General features: G+C 44.6%; 1 protein-coding gene across 1 annotated transcript in view; it reads left to right on the top strand.

Annotated features, from left to right (window-relative positions):
• The window catches only part of LOC119427223 (katanin p80 WD40 repeat-containing subunit B1), a 62,792-nt gene that overhangs the window by 19,018 nt on the left and 21,568 nt on the right, over positions 1 to 22,206 (top strand). The window contains exons 2-4 of the mRNA XM_037694807.1: positions 7,775 to 7,877; positions 8,741 to 8,871; positions 14,770 to 14,887. Coding sequence (XP_037550735.1) covers positions 7,838 to 7,877; positions 8,741 to 8,871; positions 14,770 to 14,887 — 289 coding nt within the window. The 5' untranslated portion in view covers positions 7,775 to 7,837. The remainder of the gene's footprint in view (positions 1 to 7,774; positions 7,878 to 8,740; positions 8,872 to 14,769; positions 14,888 to 22,206) is intronic.

The raw sequence follows: 22,206 nt of genomic DNA, 5'->3' as shown, positions 1-22,206 counted from the left end.
CCCCCCCCCCCCCCCCGGGCCCTCTTCACATCGGCGACCACACCGCGCCCAGCCGTCGGTGCCCTCCTGTTGGTGCTGCCCGGCATAATCCAGGAGGCGGCTGACATGAAGGGACTTTTTTCCGTCCCTCTCCTTCCCCCACCCAGATCGGATGATCTAGCAGGAAGGTTTTTTGGCTCCACCCCGGCTCGCCGTCCTGATCCCATCTGGCCTCGTTTCCCAGCAGTGACGTCCTACTGGAACGAGGCTGCAGCCGGACCTGGTAGACTGAGAGCGCCGGTTTCCACATCCGCGCCCATCACCAGAGTGGAGGGGTTTTACTGAGCGGAAATTCTACCCCCCCACCACCACCCCAGAGCCAAGCTTGGCGGAGGCTCTCGGAGCAAAGATGTCCAGGTTGGACCAGCGTCCTGCGCCTCCGGGGAAGCATGACCAGACGGTGACGTCACTCTCCAACCGAGCTCACCAGCGTGCGTTCCAAGCGGCCGCAGCGAACAATACGTTGCGCCGCTGACGTACAGCATCTCAGAGGCCAGAGGGACAGACATGCCTGAGGAGACAAGAGCTCCCTCTGCAGGGCGTCTGACGTCACCCTCAACCTGTGTGCCTCGTCTGCTGGCTGCCTGTCTCGCATTGCAGCCTGGATGACAGTGGTTCAGAGGTCCACCTGGCTTGTCACTCCACCTCCCTGTCTGAGAAGCTGCAGATGGACCCGCTGGAAGGCCCCATCACAACGGACGCGCTGTTCGTAGTCAATTTTCAAGGACATGCTGGAGAAATCAAAAAAGCCGGAGGAGGTGTCAGAGACTGTGCGCCATCTGATCAAGCTGCACGCCTCATCCCGCCCCCCGGCCCGCTGGAAGGATCGTCGTGGCCAAAGGCAGCAACAGAGACGTTCCACAGCTGCAGCAGTGTCCTCCCGCTCCGCTCCGCCGCCAGCTAGGCCCGTCGGAGAACAGCCCTTCTCATCCCAACAACCAGTGGTTCAGCGTTTCCCCAGAGATCGCCAACAGGCGGCACCCTGGGACAAAAAACCGCAGGGCTCACGGGGGAGAAGATTCAGGAAATGACTCCTTGCGGGGGATGTGTGTGTGCAGAATGATGACATGAGTTTTGGAATAAAACACGAATATCATTCAAAGATTAAAGTGTCTGATTCAGCCTGCCTGTCAGTTCAAATGATCTCACAGCGGCTTCTCCTCACACATCTTCCACACAAAACTAGCGGGTGTCCTCAAAACAGGTTTTTTCAAAATCACTGCAGCTTAAGGAACATACAGAACGGTTGCGTGACACAGCAGCCAAAAGTGAATGTTTTCAGCAGACCGAGTCCAGTGGGAAACCTTGCTCTCAGCCCAAGCTGTGCGCGCACCTTACCTCAGTGCACGCCAGCTCACATCAGCACGGATGTGAACCCGCAGCCTGAGTGCAGCACAGAAGCGCCGCGCCCCCGCGGCATCGGCAGCCCTCACCCACGGCCCTGCATGCTCAGGGGCGTGCGCAACCTCCCTCAGTGCACACCAGATCACATCAGCAAGGATGTGAGCCCGTAGCCAGAGCGCAGCACAGAAGTGCCGCGCCCCCGCGGCAGCAGCAGCCCTCACCCACGGCCCCGCTGCTCAGGGGCGCACGCGCCTTCCCTCAGCGCACGCCAGCTCACATCAGCACGGATGTTAGCCCGTAGCCTGAGTGCGGCACACATGATGGTGGTGATTGGTGTCCGTAAATAACGTGACGTAGCATGAACGCCTGCCCGCTTCCCGAACGTTACGTGGAGTGGCAACGAGCGTGCGCTCCAGACAGATGGATGAACCGTTTTATCAGTATGGGACTAACGCTGCAATTACAGCTCAAACCCCCCCGTTTGGAGGAACTCAGAGACGTTTTCTGTCATCTCCAGAACAGATCTCGTCCCCACATGCAGAAGTTCAGGAATTCTGATAAAAAAATGTAATTTCCAGGGTCCCAGAAGGAGAGGAAAACTCAAGGTTCTACTCTCGTCACTTCCTGGTCCCAAAACGGACAGGAGGGATGAGACTCATCTGTTGCTGCTGACCTGTTTTTCCAGACAGGTGGCAGCAGTGCAACTCACGTGAAACCGGCAGAGTGATAACAGCTGTTTCCGTCATGAAGTTATTAAGGAAATTTCGTCTGCTCACACAGTGCGACGCCTCCAGAGGTGGTTCTCTTGTTTGTGTGTGGACCCGGTGAAGCAGAAGAGACGATCGATTGCTGTGCCCTCCTCCGTGAGAATCGACCTGAGACACTGGGAAACCCTCTTGTTCTGTCGGAGGGAGTTCCCGTCAGCAGACCTACATCACACGTGTCAGTCTTCACAGACGCGTCCCTGTCAGGTTTGGGGGGAACATGCCTATCCCGAGCTGTAGGGGCGCTGTGGCCACCTCACACAACAGCTCATATAAATGTTTTGGAATGTTGCACGGTTTTGAATTTGATTCAACACTTTGCCTCTGTGCTGCGGAATCAACAAGTGTTGATTCACACTAGAGAATGACATTTTTTCGGGAGTACCGCTGGTCACGTGATTCCGGACGGATTACGGCGGGACCGGAGTCAACCTCATTATAACTGCGTACATAAACCGGCAAGGGTGTGTGCGCTCATCCCAAATGTTACACATTGCGAGACAGTTACTGTATTGGGCACACCAAAATCTGCTCTCCATCAGAGCAGTATACATACCCGGTGTTCTGAACAAGGGGGGCAGATGTGATGTCCAGGGGCCTTCCGCTTCACGGGGACTGGAGCCTCCATCCCGACCTGATGGCTCAGACGTGGTAGAAATTTGGCAAAGCGGCCGTGGACCTGTTTGCAACACGAGAGACCGCTCAGTGACAACTACGGTTCTCACTGAGCCCGCGGGACGAACCACCGCTAGGGGTGGACGCGTTTTCTCGCAGCCTGTGGCCCAAAATGCTTCTTTATGCGTTCCCCCCACTCCCTCTGATATTACAGTTTCTGAACCGAGTTCAGGAGGAGGGATTGACGGCTCTCCTGGTGGCTCTCGAGCGCGTGAACGCACCATGGTTCCCAATTCTACGACACCTGTTATCGGGGCGCCCGTGGAAACTGCCGTGGAGGGAGGATGCTCTCCTTCAGGCGGGAGGAGCGATCAGGAGTTACCCAGAAATAGGCCAGCACCTTTGGGTCTGGCCGCTGAGCGGATCCGCTTGGAGAGGATGGGTCTCTCTCAAGATGTAGTGTGCACAATCCAGGATTCACGTGCTGCATCTACCACAGCGCTGTACACATCAAAGTGGACAGCTTTTCAGTGCTGGTGTACAGAGAAAGGTGTAGAGGCCACCTCATGTCCACTAGGTGCCGTGCTGTCCTTTCTGCAGCAGCTGATGGACAGAAATCTGGCACTCAGCACGATTAAAACGTACGCTGCAGCCATCTCTTCCTGTCACAAAGGTTTCGGGGACAGAACAGTTTTTAATCATCCGCTTATGAAACGTTTTTTAAAAGGTGTACAGAGATGCAGGTCTGTTTCATACCCACTTGCTCCACAGTGGGATTTAACGCAGGTCCTGCGAGCGCTGATCAAAGCTCCATTCGAGCCACTGAATCAGTTCCCAATTAAATTCTCATCTCTTAAAACAGCCCTGCTGTTGGCTTTAACATCCGTTAAGAGGGTGAGTGATTTATCTGCCCTCTCTGCCGCTCCGTCATGTCTCAGGATTCAGGCTGATGGCAGCTCAGCTGATCTGAGACCTAACCCAGCGTTTATGCATAAAAACATCACGAGCTCTTTTAAATCAAGAGTGATATCGTTGGAGGGTTTTTTCCCTCCCCCCCACAAATCAGGAGAAGAAGCATCTTTCCATCTTTTCTCCCCTGTGCGTACGTTGACATGCTACATAGCACGCATGGCAGCACTGCGTCAGACTCAACATCTGTTTGTGCATTATAGAGATGCATCTGCAGGTCGCCTGTTATCCACCCAGCGCCTGTCACACTGGCTGTGTGAGGCCATTTCTGAAGCCTACAGAGCATCAGATTTAGAGCCTCCTGATAACCTCAGGGCGCACTCGACCAGTGGTATTGCATCTTTGACTGCTTTGCATAATGGTATGACAATGCTGGATATTTGCACTGCGGCTGCGTAGTGAACACCCTGTTCATTTATTCGCTTTATTTACATGATGTGTCGACATGTTCCTTGACGCATTCTGTCCTTAGTGCCTTAACAGAATGAATATTGTTGTTTCATGGAATCTCATTTAATCTCACAGCTGACTGCATGCATTTACAGTGTGAGATGTTTTTATCAGTCACAGGTTGTGATTGTTGTTCTTGTTCTATTGTCACTAATTAGTTCAGGACTATTGTTACCAATCAGTTAATTTGATTAATAATCAGTTCACTTGTTATTATTAATCTGTTAATATTGATCAACCGTGGATCTGTTTGGTTCACGGCCTTTTTCAGCCTTTTTCTTTTCCCCGTTGAAAACTTTTCCGGGGCGTTCATGTACTCAGAACGCATAACTACGCAGCACGCGTCTGTGCATGGTACGTGTAATTACCCAACGCGCAATTACGCACATGGAGAGCTGAGTGACGAGACATTTTTTGGGCAAGCTGGCGCTTCATATGGTGTTCGAATGGACCCAGTGAGCCGAGGACTACATCATGCTTCACCTTTTAACCCAATAGCGAAGGCCTTAAAGGGCGAAGCCTATACGAAATAGAACGTTAGTTACATGCTGTAACCCCAGATTCTATGAGTATAGGCGTAGCCCTTTAAGCGCCGGGCCTCATTGGCTCCTAAATGGCTGAAGAAAAAGTTATTTGGGAGCTGATTACCTGCTCTTAATGTAATTTATATGGACCGGTTGGGGCCCACACAACAGGTGGGCGTGGACTAAACTTTTCAGTGCGATGCTTTGCATGACGGGATGAACCCAATAGCGAAGGCCTTAAAGGGCTATGCCTATACTCATAGAATCTGGGGTACAGTACGTAACCAATGGTTTACAGCATTTTAGGGGTGAAAATTAGAAGGGTTCATATCGGCACATAATGGGACAATTATCCCCAATACCAATAGACCCCCAAACATCTGTATCATCCTAAAATATTAGCCCGACCGATACCATATATCGGTCAGGCTCTTAATACTAATGTTACTGGGTTGAAGCCATTTTTCTTGTGGCTACAATCTCTATTTTCTGCTCCCCATCCCAAAGTAGTGGAACATTCGGGTTGGGGGTATTTTGGTAGATGGGGTGCTCGGTTCTGTTGACAGTGTGGGATTCTCTCCTTGGATAATGCAAGGGGAAACACTGCACTGTAGGAGGATTTTCTGGGTTTAAATAGTTTTGACACCAGTGTTTACAGAGCTGATTTACGATTACTGAAGAGCAGTCAACACCTGATGAGTGGGACTGATCGTCATGTAGAAAAGTGGGACTTTAACTGTTTCTTCTGTCGTTTTTCCACAATAATAATACAATGCATTCAGAACACTGATATGTTCAGACAGGGGTCTGAAATGCTTTGTGCTTTGTGTTTGTGCTATGTGAGCTTATTTTGTTTTTAAATGCACTTCTTTGTGATATGGCTCCATCCTTGCCTCCTTCAAGCTGTTTGATACACTTAAGTTGCATTCACACCAGCCCTGTTTAGTCCGCTTTAATTGAACTCTAGTCCGTTTGCCTAGAAAGTCATGTTCGTTTGGGGAGGTGTGAATGCGCAATCGAATTCTGATTTGGACCAAAAAAGTGAACTCTGGTCCGCCTAAATACCTAGGTCTCGGTTGAAGTGAACCCTTACCCACAGCGATTGTTCCAGATTCTCTTAATCTTTTGATGATGTTATGCACGGTTGATGATGATAACTTAAAAGTCTTTGCTATTTTACGCTGGGTAACACCATTCTGGTATTGCTGCACTATCTTTCTGCGCAACAATGGTGGAATTGGTGATCCTCTTACCATCTTGGCTTCTGAGAGACACTGACACTCTCAAAAGCTGTTTTTATACCCAATCATGTTGTCAATTGACGTAATTAGTGTTAATTGGTCTTCCAGCTGTTCGTTATATGTTCAATTTCCTTTTTCCAGCCACTTATTGCTACTTGTCCCAACATTTTTGGGATTTGTTGACACTGTGAAATTTTGAATTAACATATTTTTCCTTTAAAATGTTACATTTACTCAGATTAAACTTTTGATCTGTCATCTATGTTATATTACGAATAAATTATTGACATTTGCCATCTCCACATCATTGCATTCAGTTTTTATTCACAATTTGTTTAGTGTCCCAACTTTTTTGGAATCCGGTTTTTATGATCTCTCCTACCACCTCTCATTAAAACTCTTATAAGTAGCTGAATACTACTAGACAGAGCCAGAGGACCAATAGTGGTACAAGTACCACCAGGATTTTTCTTCCAGGTCAACATATAACAGCTGTTTTGATTATGAGCAAAAGAAAACCTGAAGAGTTTCAACTTCAAAGTCAGAGCATCTCATGCAGTTTGAAGCTTGAAACTCTACACTCCAATTTTGAATTGAGAAAGTTCCCCGGATGGATAGACAACTTCATCTACAGAATAGAAGTCCAGTTGGTTTGTTAAAACTTTTTGGATTTCCTACTACTGAAGTTTAGTGAATGCAACATGAAGCTGAAGTTGGGTGAGATAAAACAATTTTACTTTGAGCTGTTCTTACTGACTCAACTGTTCTGAAGCAAACAAGAAAAAAAGACAAAGGATCTGAAAACCAGAGGGTGAATATCCACTGTTTTAGCATCAGATCCCTTCAGGTCTGTCTCTATGATTTTGGTCCATCTCATCTGGACTTTTCCTCTGTGGTTCAGAACTAAATGTTTGCAGCATCTTCAGGTTGGATGGTGCTGCTTGTATCCAACAGTTTTTAATTCAAACAACGGGTTCTCAGTTGCACTGAGGTCTGACTTTGAGTGGACCATTACAGGACATTTTCCTGGTTTTCCTTAAACCAGTGGAACGTTCTTCAGCAGTGTGTTCAGGGCCATTAAACCAGTGGCGCATTCTTCAGTGGTGTGTTCAGGGTCATTAAACCAGTGGATAATTCTTCAGTGGTGTGTTCAGGGTCATTGTCCAGCTGGAAGGTAGCGACCTCCATCTCATTCTCAGATTTTTGGAAGACCAGGTTCCTCTCAGGAATTTTTCTGTATTTTGCTCCATCCAGATTTCCTTTAACTCTGACCAGTTTCCCATTCCCTTCTGATAAACAACATCCCCACAGCATGCTGCTGCCACCACCGTGCTTCACTGTAGGGCTGGTGTTCTCAGTATGATGAGAGGTGGTAGGTTTGCCTCAGACACGGTGCTATCCTTGATGTTTGCTCTCATCTGACCATAGCACCTTTTTCTACAGGTTTGGTGTCTTTTTCCTGATGTTCTCCCATGAAGTCCAGCTCTGTGCAGCTTCTAGTGGTCCTCAGGACAGATTCTCTGTCTCCCAGCTCCATCAGGGTCATCTTTGGTCTCATTGGCCTTTGGCTCTGAACGTTTCTTTGATTTGTACCCACCCCATGAGTTTTGGTGCACAACTCTTGGCAGGTTTGCTGCGATGGCGTCATCTTTTCATTTCTTAATAATGGATTTAAGAAGCTTCATGGGATGTTCAGGGTTCATAGTTATTTTTATAAACCAGAAGATAAAATGTAAATTTATTGAAATTACCCTTGTAATCTTTAAAACAGATGATCTTCATACTGACACAGCTTCAAAATCATCTGATTTGTTGTGTTTTCCTACAGGTGAACAAAGATGCTCTTGAATTAACCTGAGCTCTGGTCCTGATTCTCCCTGTCTGACCCAAAATGGCTTCTGCTAGCAGCACCAAGATCTCATGGCAACTGCGTGAGTACAAGCATTCAATTCAATTCAATTCAAAAATACTTTATTAATCCCAGAGGGAAATTATTTGTTGTTGTAGCTTGTTATCCTCATTTCATTAAGATATGTTATAGATACTGATGGCTGTAGGCAGGAAAGATCTCTTGTAAAGGTTCATTCCACAGTGGATCCTAAGAAACTGGCTGCAGATGCCGTCCGATCCGTCCACCCAGACTCGGCTGGCCTCTCGGTTCCCCCGGGCTGTAGGAGCACCCGAATGCCGGGCAGAACTCCTCCCAGAGCGATGGCCAATCCTCCCAGCAGCTGAGCTCCTCGTCGCTGCGGACAGCTGGCTGTAGGTGCCGAGGGACGATCCTGTCCTTCCGCTGTCATGAGCTGTGTTTCCTGCTAGTTCCAGGATCTCAGTGGTCAGGCACTCGAGCACAGCTGGCAGATAGATGAGAATGTGTCCACATACCATCCTTTAAACTCATTTGAGATTTGGGGCTGTAGTTGAGATATTATTTGAGCTTTTGAGATGTTAATCAGCTGTTGTTGGTTGTAGAAAACTGCCTTGTTGCCATGGTTACGCATCATAACAAATGTCCTAAACTAAAACAGTTTCAGTAAAAATACTTCCAGCTGCACAGCATCCGATACCAGAGGAAACAATCATCCAAAAAATATGATTTACATCGAGAAAAAGAGGAATTAAAGTTTCCAAATGCAAATCTCCGAATGAAAGTAACAGAGCTGCTCCAACATGCAGCCACCTTGAGCGGCGCAATTCACATAGAGAACAATGTTTGCAATAATCGGGTCTTGCTGAGCTGCAACAGATGAGCATCAACTCAGAACTGACCTTTGTCCCTTCTCTCATTGTTCAGAGGAGTTCGAGGCTCACTCACGAAGCGTTTCCTGTCTAGCTCTGGGAAAAAGCTCCGGCCGCCTTCTGGCCACTGGAGGAGAGGACTGCAAAGTGAACATCTGGGCTGTCAACAAGGCCAACTGCGTCATGGTGAGACCTCTTTTTGTTTTACTCTACAAATAACTTCAAAAAACAAACACACGTTGAGTCATTCATTGTGCTCATCAGAAAAAACAACCAAACACCCAGCTCTTTCCCAGTTCTTCATTCTGGCATTAAAAAATCATCTGGAGGATGACTTGTCAGAACAGTTCAACAAACCAAAACCATCTCTGAGAGGAGAACCTGTTAAAGAAGAGAACTTCCTTCTGTGATTCTGACAACTCTAAAAAGGTTCCTTGTGTCCAAAACAGTCTTCAATCCATTTTGATCTAAGCAGGTTTTCCATCTGGGTCATGAGTAGGGTTAATGGGACCAATCAGACCAGCTTCAACTTTGTAAGAGCCAACCAGTTCTAATTTAGTCCATCAGAACCCAGAGAAAAGGACAAAATAAAACAGAAAGGAAAAGATGGGCTCCATGTTCCTGACATTTTCTGTTTTTTATTTTTTTTCTCTCTGTTGGTTCTTGTTTTTCTGTTCTGCTTAATGTTTCCCTTTGGGGTTTTTTAAGCCCGAGCAGCAAAGCGCTGCAAAGGCCTATTGTAATCGCTCTGTTCAAGCCCGAGCTGCAATTTTTTCCGTCAAACGAATTGGCCTTTTGGGGGCCTTAACATATCCCAAAAGTCACCAAATTTGGCGAACACATCAGGACTAGTGAAAAATTACGTATTTTAAGGGCGTGGCAAAAATCGCAACAGAAACGGCTCAAGAGCGCCACCTGGAAATTTTCAAAATACCCTCCACATTACCCTTAGTTTGTTGTAGAAACAAGAAATTTGGTACACTTGTCCAATTCCCAAAGATGCACAGAAAACCCTCTAGCACCAACATTGTATGATAAACGGGAAGGTGAACATTTTGGAATGTCATCCCAATTTTCACACCTTTTTGGCAGTTTACAGCCTCCGCATTTGAACTCCTTCTCCTAGGGATTTCACTCAATCGGCTTCAAACTTGGCCGTTTTGGTCAAAAGGCATGGGGGACACAAAGCTATCTAAACGGTTTGTTTCGGAGCATGCTGAAGGGGCGGGGCCAGACCTCAAAGTTTGACATCTCGCCGTGAAAAACAAAACGCTAATAGCTCCTACACGAAAAGTGTCTGAGACATCAAACCTTACGTGATTAATCCACATCCGGTCCCCTGCAAGACTGAACAGTCAAATCATGACATCACTTAAGCCACGCCCCCTGACAACAGGAAGTGTAATGTTTTACGTTGAACTGTCCCTATCTGACCCCTGTTACCTGATCAGCATGATAGTGTGTCCAGTGACCGAAGACATGTTGGTGTAACTTGCTTTCCAACACTGACAGTTTGGGGTGGAGCATGTGGGTGTCGTGACATGGCTAAGTAAGACGTAACGCCGTCGCCATACATTTGCCTCTAAATTCCACAGATTTGAACCGAGGTTCGATCATTATCCACCCATTGAACAGGAAGCCATGATAATTGCCCGATAGCCTCCACAGCGCCCCCTAGAATATTTTAAAACATCAGCCCCAAGCCATTTTTTGACCGATAATTCTGAAACTTGGTGAACATCTGTATCTTCTCAAGACCTATGAAAAAGTCTCTTGGAGCCCTAGTCCAAACTCAACAGGAAGTCTGCCATTTTGGATCAAAGGGTGATTTTTGGGCATTTCTAACAGCAAATTTTAACGAACTCCTCCTAGGGATTTTGAGTGGTTGCCTTCAAACTTGGTTAATATGCCCTTAAGACATTGGGGAGTAAAAGTTATCAAAAGCTTTTGGTTTTGTTTAGGTTAAAGGGGTGTGGCCAGGCCTCTAAGTTGCGCTTCGCGCCATAAATTTACAAACGCTATAACTTTCACATTAAAAGACTGAAATGCATCAAACTTGGCAGGACTCATCTCTGTTGGATACTCGATGATTCACTTTGGTCATATTTTGATATCATCAAAGCCCCGCCCCCTCAGAACAGGAAGTCTATCTTTTACTTGGAATGCTCCCTCTTAGACACCCTTGACCTAATCAGGATGATCCTGTCTTAGAATGTAGATAAGATGGTCTGACTTGATTTTAAGTGTAAACTGTTTTTGATGGAGGATGTGGGCGTGGCGGCGTGGCAAATCAAGAAGTGACGCCGTTGCAATAGGTTTGGCTATAAATTTCACAGATTTCAGCCGAGGTGTACCAAAATCACTATGCTCGATCATTATCCGCCCCTTGAACAGGTATCCATGCTAAGTGGCCAATAGCATCCACAGCGCCACTTACAATATTCCTACAGTTATAGCTCAGTGATACATCATCTGATCTGCACCAGATTTATTGTGCCTGATCAATGAACACTTCTAGACACATTGATATTGTTGTTTAACATCTGACTCTAGTGCGCCCCCTAGAATTTTCCAACAGTTATATCTCAAGGATACATCAACCAATATGTACCAGATTTTTTGTGCATCATTATCGAGCAATTCTAGACACATTGGCATTGTTGTTTAACTTTTGACTCAAGTGCACCCCCTATATTCTTCCAACAGTTATATCTCAGTGATACATCATACGATCTGCACCAGATTTTTGGTGCGTCATTAGTGAACACTTCTAGACACATTGGTATTGTTGTTTTACTTTTGACTCTAGTGTGCCCCCTACACTATTCAAACTGTTACATCTCAGAGATACATCATCCAATCTGTACCAGATTTTGGATGTGTCATCTCTGAGCATTTCTAGACACATTGGTATTGTTCTTTAACATTTGACTCAAGTGCGCACCCTAGATTATTCAAACTGTTATATCTCAATGATATATTATCTGATCTGCACCAGATTTTTGGTGTATAATAAGTGAGCACTTTTAGACACGCTGGTGTTGTTGTTTAACTTTTGACTCCAGTGCGCCCCCTATATTCTTCCAACAGTTATATCTCAGTGAAATATCATCCAATATGTACCAGATTTATTGTGCATGATCAGTGAGCACTTCCAGACACATTGGTATTGTTCTTTAACATTTGACTCAAGTGCACTCCCTAGATTCTTCCAACAGTTATATCTCAATGGTACATCATATGATCTGAACCAGATTTTTTGTGCGTAATCGGTGAGCACGTCTAAACACATTGATATTGTGGTTTAACATATGACTCAAGTGCGCTCCCTCTCATACTGATATGGGCAGAAGGCGATTGCCAAGTTTAGGCATAGGCGCACCCTGGTGGACGCGTGCGTGAATGGCACAAGAGCGTTCGTGACGGCAACTGGGAGGCGTTGCTGGAGCGGTCGCAGGTGATGTTGAAGGTTCGGTGAATGCGCACACCGGTGAATGGGCACGGGACAGGAGCTAGAGCATTCGCGATGGCAACCGGGTAGAGTCGCTGGAGCTCCCACGGTTGCCGTAAGGCTGGAGCGGCGCTTTTCTGCGAGGGCCTTCAATGCTGCAAGTTAGGCCCGAGCAGCTAAGCGCTGCGCAGGCCTATTGTAATTGTTAGGCCCAAGCAGCTAAGCGCTGCAGGCCCGAGCAGCTAAGCGCTGCGAAGGCCTATTGTAATTGTGTCGTTTCTAATTTTTTCCCGTCAAAGAGCGCTAATTTGGAGGCCTTAGTATATTCGAAAACTCACCATATTTGACCCAAAATTGTCCCCCGTGAGAAATTTGAGGTATTTAATGGAACCAAAAGTGGGCGTGGCCAAACTGCTCCACAGCGCCCCCTAACGTGAGTTATGACAACTGGTAAGTCCTAGAGAGCTGAAATTTGGTATACTTACAACCCGGCTGGACTACTGTAACTCACTTTATGTTGGGGTCAGTCAGGCTTCACTTTCACGTCTCTAGCTTGTACAAAATGCTGCAGCTCGGCTTTTAACAGGAACTCGTAGGTTTGAGCACATTACTCCGGTTCTGTCCTCTCTTCACTGGCTTCCTGTACGTGTCAGAGTTGATTTTAAAATTCTCCTGCTGACATTCAAGTGCATTAACAGCCTTGCACCATCATATCTCTCTGACCTTCTTCATCCTTATACTCCTTCTCGGGCTTTGAGATCATCAGACCAGCTGCTTTTGGCCGTACCAAAAACCAGGCTGAAGCTCAGAGGAGATCGAGCGTTTTCAGTCGTGGGCCCTAAACTTTGGAACAATCTGCCCATCAACATTCGACAGGCCACCTCAGTCTCTGCTTTTAAATCTCTCCTAAAAACACATCTATACTCATTGACATTTAACACAGGGTGATTGGATTTAGATCTGGTTTTTCATTGATGCTGATTCTGTTTTTGCTTTTGTTATTATTCCTATTTAACACAAGGTCATCTGATCTGATTTAGTATTTCATTGTTTCTGACTGAGTTTATGCTTTTTGTTATTATTTCCTTGACTTTTGACACAACGTGATCTGATTTAGTATTTCATTGTTTCTAATTGTTTTTGGTTTTATATTTTTATTCCATGTGCTGTAAATATATCTTGCTACTTTTTATTTGATGATGTGATATTTTTGTTAAGCACTTTGGTAACAGTTTCTGTTTTAAATGTGCTCTATAAATAAATCTGACTTGACATTAGTGAGCACTTATGGACACATTGGTATTGTTGTTTAACTTTTGACTCTAGTACGCCCCCTACATTATTCCAACAGTTATATCTCAACGATACATCATCCGATCTGCACCAGATTTTTGTTGCATCATCTGTGCGCATTTCTAGATACATTGGTGTTGTTGTTTAATATTTGACTCAAGTGCGCCCCCTAGATTATTCAAACTGTTATATCTCAGTGATATTACATCCGATCTGCACCAGATTTTTAGTGCGTCGTTAGTGAGCACTTATGGACACATTGGTATTGTTTTTTAACTTTTGACTCTAGTGCGCCCCCTACATTATTCCAACAGTTATATCTCAATGATACATCATCTGATCTGCAACAGATTTTTGGTGCATCATCTGTGAGCATTTCTAGACACATTGGTGATGTTGTTGAATATTTGACTCAAGTATGCCCCCTACATTATTCAAGATGTTAAATCTCAATGATACATCGTCTGATCCCGACCTGATTTTTGGTGCGGCATTAGTGAACACTTATACACACATTGGTATTGTTGCTTTACTTTTGACTCAAGTGACTACATTATACAAACTGTTATATCTCAGTGAATTATCATCCGATCGTAACCAGATTTTTAGTGCATAATCGTGAGCATGTCTAAACACATTGATATTGTGGTTTAACATATGACTCAAGTGAGCACTCTCTCATACTGATATGGGCGGAAGGCGATTGCAAAGTTTAGGCATATGCGCACCCTGGTGGGCGCGTGCAGAAATGGCACGAGAGCGTTCGCGATGGCAACTGGGAGGCGTTGCTGGAGCACCCGCGGTTGTGGCTGATGTCAAAGGTTCAGCGAATGCGCACTTGGGTGAACGGGCACGGGTCTGGAGCGTTCGTATTCGCAATAGCGACTGGGTGGAGTCGCTGGAGCTCCCGCGGTCGCCGTAAGGCCGGAGCGGCGCTTTGCTGTGAGGGCCTTCAATGCTGCTTGCAGCTTTAATTTTTTTGTTTCCCTTTGTTTTTTCTTTTCCCTTAGTTTTTTTTTTTTGTTTGTTTTTTGTATAAAGCTGATCCGTCACAATCGATGTTTGCTCTGGTTTTTAGAGGTGTAGCTCAGGACTTGTCAGTTTTGACAGGTACCAGCCATGATTTTAAACTCAAACCCTCAGTTTTTGTATTATTCATGAAGCTGAAGTTGTTCCTGAGGTGGTGGTGGTGATGGGGGTGGGTATTCTGAAAAAAAAAAAAAAATTGTTCCTCCTTCTGTTCAGCTGCTGTGTTGTCCTAAAAGCATGAGTGTTTGATAATCTTGGGGTTCTTTAGAGCCCGTGCTAATCTGTTTCTTGGGCCTGTGTGTTTGTCTCAGAGTTTGAAGGGTCACATGAACCCGGTGGAGTGTGTCCAGTTCAATACTTCAGAGGAACAAGTTGTGACCGGGTCTCAGTCTGGATCCATACGACTTTGGGACCTGGAGGCTGCCAAGAGTAAGACACTCTGTCTATCTGTAGGGTGTGTTATACTGTTGTCTAAAAATTTTGCAATGTAAACGCTCAAACAGCAAACAGTCTGACTTTTTAGATTTTCATCACCTGAACATACAGTACATCCAGAGCCACTCAACATATGCCCCTTTTCCACTGTCACAGAGCGGATCAGATCAGTTCGGGTTGGTTCAGATCGGTTCGGGTCTGTTGTGTTTCCATGTACATTTCTGGACCAGCTCTGTAGGCGGGGACTAGAATCCAACTGGTCTTACCACCTGGTGGCGGTAGTGCTCCCTTAAGCTACTTACTAGCCACCACTAAACGTATTAGAAGAAGAACACCCTGAAGGTTTTGTCACAGGATGTTGTGGAAGAGATGTCATGCTCTAATGGAGCTGTAACTTTTAAACCCGATTCATAATCCTACCTTACTGCCTTCCTGCTGCTTTAAACCCATGTGTTTTTCATTTTAGTATAGATTTTTACAATAAAGATGTATTAAAAATATCTTCACTTTTATTATTTGCAGATATGCACAAGGTTCATGTTAAAATTGCAAAACATCACACTGTGCTGTAATCTTTGAAACTGCTTTTACAATAAGATACAGACTTGAAAACAATTAGATTAAATTTTGTCCTTGAATTTTAAAGATTTGTCTTTCATTAAATTAAAACATAAATTTATTACTTATTAATCTAAAAAAGTTAAGTCTGGTCCTCTGGACATTCAAAAAACAAAACTAACAAAATACATTTAGTTTATTTATTAGAAACTGTATTGTTTGTTTTGTGAATGTCCAGAGGACCAGACTTAACTTTTTAGATTTTTCTACCTGGATTATTGAGCAGCATCAGGATATTAATTAATAAATAGTCAGTTGGTCTGTGAACACCATGTGGTCCTAGAAGAGTTGAAGAGGTGGCTGTTGATGTCTGTGCCTCCCTGGTGAAGATGCTGCTCCCACAACCCTGAAGCAGAAGAGGATGGATGGATGGATGGATGGATGGATGAATGGATGGATGGATGGATGGATGGACGGATGGCGAAGGAGGAGACCATCAAACACAGCAGGAGTGGTCAGTTCAGGTGAACTCCTGCCTGTTGGCTTCAGATCAGCTGTTCAAATCTCTGCAGGTTCAAATAAAAGGTGCACCAGGACTTTCAGCTGAATCTCTCAGGCCACAGTTGTACGGCCGATAAACCATAACTGATAACTGATGACTGATAATTGATAACTGTCCTTTCTGAATTTTTGACTGTTTTTGTGTCACTTCATCCTAGAACCAAAAAATTTATAACATAATAACAGTTGAGCAGATTCTAGTAATCTTTTCTTAGGATTCATTAAAGATCAAATGCAATTGGAAATTCTTCTCAACTTCCAGTATGAATTTAAACAAACACTATATGAACTTAACATTGTAAAATTTGTTTAGGAAATTTAATGTTCAAGGACACCACTTAAGAAAAAAAATTGTTTAATATGAAAAGTAAGAAGTGAAAAATGTACAAAAATAAAAACTACTGCATCCAACTAATGATTGTCTGTCCCTTGTCTCATGGGCTTCATCCAGAAGAAGACACAAGTGTTGTTCCTGCTGTATCCGGTTCAGTTCTTCATGTTCATTCAGTGATGAAATAAAACTTTTCTTTACTGGACTCTTTTCTCTTTCTCTTCACTAGAAAGAAGAAAAAGGTGGTTAATTCAAGCTACATACTGTTTTTGAATAAATGCATAAAACAAAGAAAGGTGCTGCTAACAGCTATAATAGATATATTAATAATAATAAACTGATCAAATAAGAAAATGAAAAATAAATTGATTTAAAAATAATGAAAATGATAATAATGGATATATGAATCAGAAAGTATTATACAGATGCAGATATTCTTTGTCATTCGCACCACATGTGGTACATGTGGTGGATCAAAATTATGTTCACAGGGTCCCAGTTACATCCAACAATAAAATATAAAAGAAAAACAGTAATAAGATCTAAGATATGAACTAAGAAAAACATCAACTAAAAATATGATAAGCTCTAATAGCATAAAAACATTAAACACAATACGCAGAACAGCAGCACGGACATGAGTCTGTGTGAGCAGACGAGCATGCATGAACACAGAAACATGAAACAGATCAGCAGCAACATTAAACAGATCAGCAACAACATGAAACAGATCAGCAGCAACATGATTACCCTTGTTAGATATTCATAAGGCTGCACAAACTCTAGTTCATGTTGTTGTTTGACGTATTGTTTTGATTGTTTACTGCTATTAGTGCTTAGTGTTTTATTAGTAGATGTTTTTTAGTTGATATTTTTCTTAATTCATATCTTAGATCTTATTACTGTTTTTCTTTTACATTTTGTTGTCTGTAACTGTGACCCTGTGTACTTAATTTCATCCCAATTCAGTATTCATTCAACATTTTATTTTTTTACTTTAAAAATAAAATAAATCAAGTCCTTATCGGCACAAATAAATTGATGTGGAACATGTTACATCTGTTCTTACCGAGCACAGAAGCTGCAGCGTTGTGCTGCTCTGTGAGGTGCAGCTGGGCTGTGATGGAGCTCTGTCAGGTGTAGACTCCTCTGATGGAGCAGGAGCCGGGAGGCTTGGAGGGTTTAATGTGGAGTTTAAAGATGAACCATCACGCGCTGAAATACGTTCTGGATAAAATACAGTGAGAAACGGGACCGGAGGACAGTTAGCGTTTATGCAAATTAGCTTAGCATCGTAGCACCGACGTTGTCCTATTATGGCGTCAGCCTCTTTTGTCAGTTAAAAATATGTTCAGAACCGATGGGATGAGTAACTTAAAATATGTTTAAAGTTAGAAAACACTCACCATCTTCTATAAATGGTTCAAGTAGAGCAGTGGCCGTGTCCAAACCACCCTCCAATCCTCCATCTAGCTCGCTTTGACTTTTTTCGTCGGCCACCAAGCACAACAACACCTGCACTTCTGCATTTGACCACGGTTTTGATATTATTGTTGTTGTATAGCTTCAAAATACTAAAAGATACGCTCCTCGAGTTATCGCTAATGGCAAGCGGGAGAGAAAAAATGGTGAATCGGGTTGTTTGGAAAGACTCCACAGACTCCTCCCCCCAACCAATCAGTGACCGACAGTGTTTCTGACATCACGAATTTAGCGAGGCGAGCCGGTCACAGGAAAAGTGGAAAGACCTCAAACGCGCTTCAAGCCGGAAATATCCGACCCGCGCCGTGACGGTGGAAAAGGGGCAATAGTTACCAGGACTGTTCCCCCACTCAGCCACCAAACCGTCCTGCTTATGAAGGAGCAGAGTTGATGTAAATAATACTGTGTAGCAGAAAGGAAGAGCAAGCATACATTATCTAACAAAGATGAGTCAGGTCCTCTGGACAGATTCTTGTTGAAACGTTGGTGACATCCAGAACCAGCTGTTCACATTTTCAAGGAGGACCATCAGCCTAACGACCAATTGTTAGCACCCTGATGGCTGTTTGCTATTCACAGGGGGCTGAGTGATGCTAGCAATAACAGCATTGTCAGAGGGGGACAGTTGAACATGGAGGCCTCCACCCCTGTTTAATGATGGATGGGTTCTTTTCACAAAGATGGCCTCCTTTACTCTTCTCTCAAACCGTCGTTCCTCTCTATCCAGGATGAGAACATCTTCATCCCTGAAAGAGTGGCCACTGGCCTGGAGATGAGTGTAGACCACAGAGTCCTGGCCTGATGGTGTTGCTCTTCTGTACTGGGCCATCCTTTTGGCCAGTGGCTGTTTAGTTTCCCCGATGTAAGACTGATCACAGCCCTCCTGACACTGAACAGTGTTAAAGACGGGAGCTGGCTGCGGACCACCGGATCCGGAAACCCCCTCCAGCCCATGTTTTTACCCCCGGCTCGAACCTCCCTCAGAAGTGGCAACTATACTAATCAATAAATCAAGGAAACGTCAATTAAGTTTTATCAATTATATTAGAAAAGGCAGGAAAAGATTACAATTCACAGCGCTGGACTCTACAGTCTGTGACGCGTTCACAGACCTGGAAGAAGAGCCCCGATGTCTCGTCTCATTACTCCTTTATAGGGTCCTAGACTCCGCCTTCGCAGAAGGGGAGCTCAGCCTATCAGTGTATGAGGGGGCGTGGCTAACCAAAATAAGCCTGCAAAATTCTGGAATAATATGCCCTTGGGTGCTCATTCTTACCTTGCATGACCTTGTCGGCGGCTGGATATCCGCCATGTCCTGCGCAAGGGGTATACTCTTTCACAAGAGCAGCACATAACAGGCGGTAATCCTTTCTTGTGGCATCAGGTTGACGCTCTATGAGGGAAAACACCGTCCTGGCTGAAGTGAGCCTGATCAAACCTACTTTATCCTCAACTGTAGCGTTGGGATAGCTTCTTAATTGGAAGTCAAGGCCGTGCAGATAGGCCTTAGTGTTGGTCGAACCCAATGGCCCCGGCTCAATGCGTTGGACAAACTTCGCTATTTCATGCAATTCCGCTACCGAGAGCAGAGGCTGAGGAATTTGTGTTGTTGGAACAAAATAATCACGTGGAGGTGATTCACCAGATTCACGTGGAGGTGGCAGAAGGGGATTATGTGTAGGAGGTACAGCAAAGTCCTTCTGAGGTGGTGGTGGGTGACCTGGACTCTGACCCAGTTCGTCTTTTAGTTCCAGACATCCCTGCCCCTCTTTGACTGATATTGAAATCCCAGGGAGACTCTCTTGAAAGCTGCTGGCCCAGTTTAACCCTGTCAGAACCGGGTCATAATTTCATTATAATCCTGTCTCTGAGCAGATCAAAACCATAAAACCAGTCTAGATTAAAAATATCTTAACAACAGCATACACAATATTACTCTGTTTGTGTTGGGTGACTGGATCTTTGGGATGAACCAGTCTTTGCCGTAATGTATTTTGGGGTTTGAAAGACACTGGGACGTTGTGTTTGGAAAACAAACGTCTCATTTTTTCGGGAACTCCCGCAACATACGACATGCCCTTTGCTTCATCAAAGAAGAATTCATCCAGAGGACCTGACTTAACCTTGTTAGATTTATCTACCTGGATTATTGAGCATGCATCAGAAGCCTACATAATGTTTTATTTTTCAGTTAAAGTTAGCTCAAGATTTTGATGCTTCTTTCAAAACAAGTACTCTGAACTAGTTGGAAATCTTAATTCTACATGAACATATAAACAGATTGTAAAAATCTATTTTATTTACATATACAACATTAACTAAATATGAAATGAGTTAAGGGCAGCACAGTAGTGAAGTGGTTAGAGCTGTCACCTCACAACAAGAAGGTCAGGTTCTCATTCTGTCTGGAGTCTTTCTGTTTGGAGTTTATTGTACATGTTCTTCCTGTGCATGCATGGGTTTCACTCTGGGTACTCTGGTTTCCTCTCATAGGCAGAAACTTTCATGTTATGTTAATAGTAACTTTAAAATGAATCATGGTGTGAGTGAGAGTCTGACTCTTGTTTGCTTCGTTTGTCTCTGTCCCTGTGATGGACTGGAGACTCATCTTTAACCCAGAGGGAGTTTTCATTCTTTTTTCATTTTTAGAGGTGCTGACTCTCATCACAGTCACTTCAGAACTGGCTGCAGACTTTCAAGGCTCAAGGTTCTTTATTGCTTTTCGCATCACATGTGGTACATGAGATGGAACAAATTTGTGCACTCAAGGTCCCAATTACACCCAAAGACAGCAAAAATACAGTATAAAAAAGAAACAGTATCAAGCAACCTTTATTTATACAGGTAAATCCCATTGAGCCTCGATGACTCATTTACAAGAGAGACCTGATTTCAACAAATAGAGATGACAACAATGGACAACAGCAACAACAATAAACAGTTATAAAAAAGCATACTACAGTTTTTTTTTTTTTTTGTTTGTTTTTGCCAGTATACAAGGATCTAAGATATACGCTAAACAATAATAATTTAATATACAAACCGGATTCCAAAAAAGTTGGGACACTAAACAAATTGTGAATAAAAATTGAATGCAATGATGTGGAGATGGCAAATGTCAATATTTTATGTGTAATATATCATAGATGACAGATCAAAAGTTTAATCTGAGTAAATGTAACATTTTATAGGAAAAATATGTTGATTCAAAATTTCACTGACATGATTTGATCAAGGATAAGACCCCAGATGGCAGAACTGAAGCACAGACAGATAACCGGGTTGCAAAAATAAACCTCTTTATTGTCTTTCCAGGGGAAAAGGGAGTGGAGCTAGGTTCTGCCTTGATGCAGGAGCAGGGAAGGCGCGCTGTGTGGTTCTGGATTCCGGAGGACGTCTCGAAGAGAAGAAGGTGAGTACCTTTGCTGGTTTGTTGATGCTTTACTGAAGGAACAGAGAGTGCAGGAGTGGGTTGGAGGTAGATGAATGGTTGAAGGGACATTCCATAGGAGGATCCTGCCTTGGTGTTGAAGCCTTGGAGGGCCCGAGACGAATCTTGACGTGGAAGTCAAAAAATTGAAAAAACAACGAAGCGTGGAAGCTTGTTAAACCATCATTGTCAGGAGACAATAACAGGCTGACCATTACTTTACCATGTAAAGGGTAATGTCCCAGCACTGGAGAAGAGCCTGGCTGCAGGTTTTATGGAAGGAGCAGAACCCGTTCTCCAGAGCAGGCGGCAGGTGAAGATGATGATCAATTAGCTCAGTGCAGCAACTGTGGAAGATAGTTAGTGGCAGGAAGGAAACCAGAACTCCCACAGAGCCCCCCCCCCCCCCCCAAGAATCGCCTCTCGGCGATCTGATCCTCTTTTTCAGGGTGGTCCCTAAAAAAAGAAGAAATCAAATCAAATCAGTCCAGGATCTGAGCCCATGGAACCCAAGAGCGTTCCTCCGGCCCGTACCCCTCCCAGTCGACCAGGTACTGCAGATCTCTGCCCCGGCGGCGAACGTCCAAGAGGCGCCGGACAGAGAAGGCCGGGGCGTCTGCAATCAGACGTGGAGCAGGAGGAGGATCGGCCGGGGGGTTAAGGGGGCTAGAGGAGACTGGCTTAAGGAGGGAGACGTGGAAGGTTGGGTGAATCCTCATGGATCGAGGCAGTAGTAGGCGAACGGCCGAGGAGTTTATGATCTTCGCAATGGGGAAAGGACCAATATACCTGGGAGCCAACTTGCGGGGGGTGTCTGGAAGGGAAATGTCTTTAGTGGACAACCATACCCGTTGACCCACCCGGTAGTGGGACGCAGAAGAGCGACGTCTGTCGGCATACTTCTTGTTCAGGTCGGCGGTACATAGAAGAGCCGCTCTTGTCTGTCGCCAA

The sequence above is a fragment of the Nematolebias whitei genome, chromosome 2 (genome assembly GCF_014905685.2).
Source record: "Nematolebias whitei isolate Nwh7 chromosome 2, NemWhi1, whole genome shotgun sequence".
In the NCBI taxonomy this organism is placed as follows: Eukaryota; Metazoa; Chordata; class Actinopteri; order Cyprinodontiformes; family Rivulidae; genus Nematolebias; species Nematolebias whitei.
This window is presented reverse-complemented; position numbering and strand designations above follow the sequence as displayed.